Raw genomic sequence first — 6000 nt, forward strand, 5'->3', positions numbered from 1 at the left:
GATTATCCATCTGGTTTCTCCTCATTAAAGTTACTTTTACTTTTATAATGAATAAATACCTTGTGGAGATATACTTTGAGACTAGGTTAATATCCTGTTACTTCTCAAATTTCTCCTTATTAGTTTTAGTATACATTGCTGATTCTTCCCTGAATCATTTACTATAATAATTACAAAATAAACAGGGGAGTGGGAGGAGGAGAGAGGGGGAAAAGGTACAGAGAATAAGTAGCATAGATTATAGGTTGAAAATAGGTAGGGGGAGGGTAAGAATAGTATGAGAAATGTAGAAGCTAAAGAACTTATAAGTACGACACATGGACATGAACTAAAGGGGGGCATGTGGGTGGGAGAGGGTGTACAGGGTGGAGGGGAATGAAGGGGGGAAATGGGACAACTGTAATAGCATAATCAATAAAATATATTAAAAAAAGAAAAGTAAAAAAAGAATGTACAAATAACAAGAAAAATTAAAAATTACAAAATAGAAATTTTCTAGTTCCATCATGTCCTCTAAATCTATCAGTTGGCTTTCTATCATGTGTAAGAACTTTCCTTTCTCCCTTATGTATTTATTTGTTTCAGTGCATGTAGACACTTAACCTTTACTATCATTCTTTATTTTGGTGCTTAGATTATCCCAGATTCGGCCTGTAGGAGCCCTTTCAAGCTGGCTTTTGCCTCCTGTACACCCTGACCAGGGATCGAACCTGCAGCCTAAGTATGTGCCCTGACCAGGAATCAAGTCCCACAACATTTTGGTTCATGGGATGACACTCCAACCAACTGAGCCACCTGGTCAGGGCTTCTATGGCCTTTTCATATGTACCCATCATTCTTTCTCTACTTCTTTTTGGAATAAGAATGTGTTTCAGGCTTGTCTGTACTCTCCATGCCCTAGTTTTAAAATCAGCCATTTCTCCAAGGACTCTTGATTCATTTTACAGGAGAATGGTATTTAGCAATCAAGGGTGCTGGGTGTGCTTAATGTTACTGGAGTGTCAGTTCTGGGCCCTCCAGCAGAGTTGGTAAATGGGACTGTGTAATATATGGGCGTGTATGGACTGTATGCATATATGTGCTTACATGTACTCACCCATACATGTATATCTGTTTCTTGTTGTAAAAAAAAAAAAAGGGAAAAAAGAAAAAAATAATAAAACGAAAAAAGCCCACAAAAAATAAAATAAATAAACCATGAGTTCATACTGATAGTTCCAATTCCAGGAGAGCATCACAGCATTCACAATAAGTATCCTTCCCCTTTTCCATATTATAACCCTCATCTTGAACCATAAGAAATCTGCTGTTGGCCTGGGCTGGTGCAGCTCAGTGGAGTAATCACCAGCCTACAGACCGAGATGTCGCTGATTCAGTTCCCAGTCAGGGCACATGCCTGGGTTGTGGGCCAGGTTCCCAGTGAGGGGCATGCAGGAGGCAGTCAGTGGATGTTTCTCTCCCTTTCTTTCTCCCTACTTTCCCCCCTCTCTAAAAATAAAATATTTTTTAAAATTTTTAATAAAAGAAATCTGCTGTTATTATCCATAGAATATTTAATTGTTAGCTTAGTCTTTTTTTTTACTATTTTTTTAAAGTTTTTATTTATTTATTTTTAGAGAGAGAAGGGAGGGAGATGAGAGAGAGAGAGAGAGAGAGAGAGAGAGGGAGAGAGAGAGAGAGAGAGAGAGAGAAACATCAGTGTGTGGTTGCTGGGGGTTATGGCCTGGGACACTTTGGTTTGTAGCCCGAGCTCAATCCACTGAGCTACGCCAGCCAGGACTAATTGTTAGCTTAGTCTTAAGTTACAGTAAAAGTTTAAGAATTACTAACCTTTGACTATACAAAAAGTAGCTATGAACTGGAGCACAATATTTGTTTAAGTACTTTTTGTCTTTAACCTAAACCAATATTCTGTTTAGAAGTTAACTTGGTATACACCTAAACTAATACAAAATAATATTCAATATTGAAATAAAATACAATTTAATAAAAGAAGTTAACTTAGGTTAGTTTCCCTTATCCCTTCGGTGTTCTAGTTTGAAATTTGAGATACAGTAGCCCCCCTTTACACCTGGTTTCATTTTCCACAATGTCGTTTACCTGCAGCCAACTGTGTTCTGAAAATATTAAATTAAAAATTGCAGAAATAAATAACTGATAATTTTTAAACTGGACACTCTTCTGAGTAATGTGATAAAACCTCATGCCCCATTCTGCCCAGGACATGAGTCATCTCTCTGTCCAGAGTGCCCACGCTGTACATGCTCCCTGCCCCTGAGTCGCTTAGCAGTCACGGTTACTACCTGCCTTTGCAGGGTCGCAGTGCTTGTGTTCAGGTAACCCTTGCTTCACTTCATAATGGCCCTAAAGCATAAGAGTAGTGATGCTGGCAGTACAGGTATGCCAAAGAGAAGCTGTAAAGTGCTTCCTTTGAGAGAAAAGGTATGTATGGGGGGGGAAACATAGTATATATAGGATTTAGTAATCTGCAGGTTAGGAGCCCACTGGGGGTCCTGGAATGTATCCCCAGTGGGTAAGGGGTACTACTGTACAGTTTGATTGAGTCATTTGTTTCTATTTATGTTCCATATGGAGTCTTTTCCACATCCTTGTTTTGTTTATATTTTGCTTTGAATATATGAACTGTGAAAACTATTGTCAACTGTTGAATTCAGAACTATGAAAAATTAAAATATGTATATGTTTATGTATGTGTGTGTGTGTATATATCCAAACAAGTGCAATCGTTCTCAAGTATTCTTGTGAAATACAACACCTGGGCCGTGTAGAGTAGCAGGAGCCACCGCTCTGTGTGGAGCCCTGTGTGAGGCAGGGTGGCCCGAGAGGGAGGAGGAGAGCAGGAAGAAAAATACAGGCCTTGCCGTTAAAATGCTTAAATAAAATGGATCTCTCCGCTGATGTGTCACCGCCCCCCCCCCCCGCTTTTTTTTTCCCTGTTCATCTGTCACTTAACAATCAATATGTCTTTATCCTTTTTCTTCTACAGGAAGGATTTGATGCCCTTGACCCTTTTATTCCTATCCTGGTTTCCAACTATAATCCAAAAGAATTTGAAAGTTGTATTCAGTATTATTTGGAAAACAGTTGGCTCCAACATGAGAAAGGTCAGTTGTTAAATTTTCTCATATAAGGGCTTTATGGTCTTAGGAAGAGCCCCACTGAGTCAGAGCCTTGATCTCTCCTTCCCTTAACAGCAGCCTGTAAGTTGTATTTCATCTTTCTTCCGCTATCTTGACTTTCTGCGGGTTGGGTGGTTCGGAAAGGTGGGGTGCTGGGGGGAGAGTCCTAAAAGAGCGCCCGAAAGAAGATGCTCATGCTGCAGGAGGCCAGACCAAGTGCCTTCACTGGGTGTGGGTGGCTGCCACACTCTCATTGTTTGTTCGTTCCTCCCTTCCTTCCCTGCTTTAATCTTTTTTGTTCATTGTTGCACTTATTTATCATTCAACAATCTTCAATTGACTAATATGCTAGGCCACCCACAGAATAACTGATAGTGTACGAGAGGCCACCCCCACAGCAAACCAAATCCTAGCCTGTGTACCTGACAGAATTGCAGCTGTTCTTTTTATCCTTGTCCTTGGCTTGGAAATGGGGAGGGGTAGAATGATGTAGCAGAAAAGTAAAGGCCATTCTATCGCTGGAGAATTAGCTGTACTTGGAATAGGTTATTGAATAAAGGAAAAAATATAAAGCAGCTGCAGCAATAGTGGTTTGGGAAACATCATGGAGAGATTTCTGAGGGGGTGGGAGATCTGACAGAGTCCTCAAGTCCATAAGATATTCTGGGAGCACTGGGAGAGAGAGGTGCTGGACTGGAAGAATAGAGACAGAAAAGGGGTACTGATTTGGATACCAGAGCCTCTGACCACAGAATTTTCTGGGTAACATAATGCTACAGGAGAAAACTGTCACTTCTCTGTTTTATTCCATTTTAGCTCACACAGAAGAAGGGAAAAAGGAACTGCTGTTCCTAAGTAATGCGAATCCCGGGCAGCTGGAGCGGCTCTGTGCCTACCTCTAAGCCGAAGTCACAACATAGGTGGAAGACCAGGGGAACTCCCTTTAAGAGACCCGTCAGACAGGAAGTCCCACAGCACACACAAGGAGCTCACGGGGCTGGACAGGGCTGCGGTCGGCTCCCACCCCTCGCTGGAATCATTTCCTTCTAACGTGACTATAATGGGAATGAGACATCCTCTTTTTCCTGAAATTAATGTCAGTTTATTGTATGTGGTTTTCACATTTTCATTAACCCATGAATCTTTTCCCTATAATTAAATTAAGTTTCTTTCTTAAAGTGTTGTGTTAGATTTATGAGAGAAAAGAGTCTTCAGAATGGCCAAATTGAATTTCTCTGGCATTCTGCTTCTTGGGTATGTAAACGGACTAAATTCCACAGAAATTTCCAATAGTGCTATTTTCCAGACTCTATTCAGTTCAGGAGCATGACATTCACAGCTTAACTTCTCCCTCCCAAACACTTACCGGTCACGTCTTATTTACACTTTGTCAGTGGTCTCTGTGGCCTTTCTGAAACTCCACCAGAATCTGGCAGTTTTGTCGGTACAGCCTCTTCATACAGGTTCCTGAGAGAATTAGGTAATAAACCCCTACAGAACGCATTGTGTGTAAGTATTAACTTATCCTTAATGCATATAGAGCAGGACTAGCTGTGTACCATCTTTGGGAGAGTTGAGAAAATAATGGAGTTTAATTCTCTGACCACACCCAGGGTGTTGGTGTAATAGTCAGAAGTGTGTGTCCCAAGTTTACCACTTACTCGCCGTCTGTCTGAGGGTCTCTTACCCTTCCTATTTCCTTCTCTAAGTTCACCTTTTCTCAGAGTAACAATAATGCCAAACTCTCGGGGATTTCTTGAGAATTAAATCACATAGTATATGTAAAATGTCTCACACATAGTAGGTACCTATTAAGTGGTAGGCGACTACCATTTATAACTTGGATTTTATAATGCTTTAATTGGAAAGTTACTATGGCGGTTCCAGTCAAGATGGTAGCATAGGTAAACATGGTACTTGGAAACTCCCACAGCCACATCAAAATTACAACTAAATTACAAAACAATCATCATCCAGAATGCCTGGGATCTAGCTGAAAAGAAGTTCTATGACTAAGGGTATACAGAAGCTACATTGTGACTGGCAGGAGAGGCAGGGACACTGAACGGCCTGATCACGGGTGTGCGTGCAAATGAAGATTGGGAGGGCTATCCCAGCTGCAGACATCCTCCCTGAGAAGCAACAGGTCCTGGATCCACATCAAAACCCCAGCCCAGGGTTTTAGTGCTGGAAAGAGAGGTCCCCATAACTCCCAGATTTGAAAACCAACGGGGATTATGACCGATTGAGATGGAGGCTGCTGTAGTTCCAGGAGTCCCTCTTAAAGGGCCCACACTCAGACTTACTGGATTCTCTCACCCTGAGCTCTATCACTGGGCAGAGGGGAAGGAACTAAATTGTCTGGCTTCAGGATGAGAGCTGGAGGGACAACTCTCTCTCAGAAAGAAGTGCTGGTGCAGGCCATTGTTCAGTTACAAAATCCTCTCCCCACAGAACCACTACTCAGGTGCCGTATCTGAGTCTTCATCAACCTGGCTAATGCTTTTTGCCCCACCCCGGTGTTTCCATGAGACCCCCACCCCACCTAATTTGGTGGCCTATCCAAGCTATTTCCAGTGGCTTTTCCATGCAAATCACCTCTCTTCTCTCAAGCTTCACATTTTCCTAAAATCTCTCAAATTAGCACCATCTAGTAGCCTCAGCATACCCCATACCTCTTGCTAAGTGGCCCTGGGCCCAGCACTAGCAGCAGCCAGCCTCAGTTTCCAACTTGGCCTCTCCTGCGTCTCTCTAAGACCAGCACATGTAGCAGCCATCTGCAGATTGCACTATAGCTTCATGCCAGGGGGACCTGGACAAGGCACAGTCAGTGGCTGACCTTGCACCTAAGAGAAGGCCC

The 6000-nt window shown here is 42.2% G+C and overlaps 1 protein-coding gene across 11 annotated transcripts in view; it reads left to right on the forward strand.

Annotated features, from left to right (window-relative positions):
- DAP3 (death associated protein 3) overlaps positions 1-4318 on the forward strand; it is a 37366-nt gene extending 33048 nt beyond the window's left edge. For all 11 annotated transcript variants that reach the window (XM_036015492.1, XM_036015498.1, XM_036015491.1 and 8 more), the window contains 2 exons: positions 3008-3125; positions 3957-4318. In XM_036015492.1, the coding sequence (XP_035871385.1) occupies positions 3008-3125; positions 3957-4042 (204 nt within the window). In that variant the 3' untranslated portion in view covers positions 4043-4318. The remainder of the gene's footprint in view (positions 1-3007; positions 3126-3956) is intronic.
- The last annotated feature ends 1682 nt before the right edge of the window (positions 4319-6000 follow it).

Source organism: Phyllostomus discolor, chromosome 14, assembly GCF_004126475.2.
Source record: "Phyllostomus discolor isolate MPI-MPIP mPhyDis1 chromosome 14, mPhyDis1.pri.v3, whole genome shotgun sequence".
Lineage (NCBI taxonomy): Eukaryota > Metazoa > Chordata > Mammalia > Chiroptera > Phyllostomidae > Phyllostomus > Phyllostomus discolor.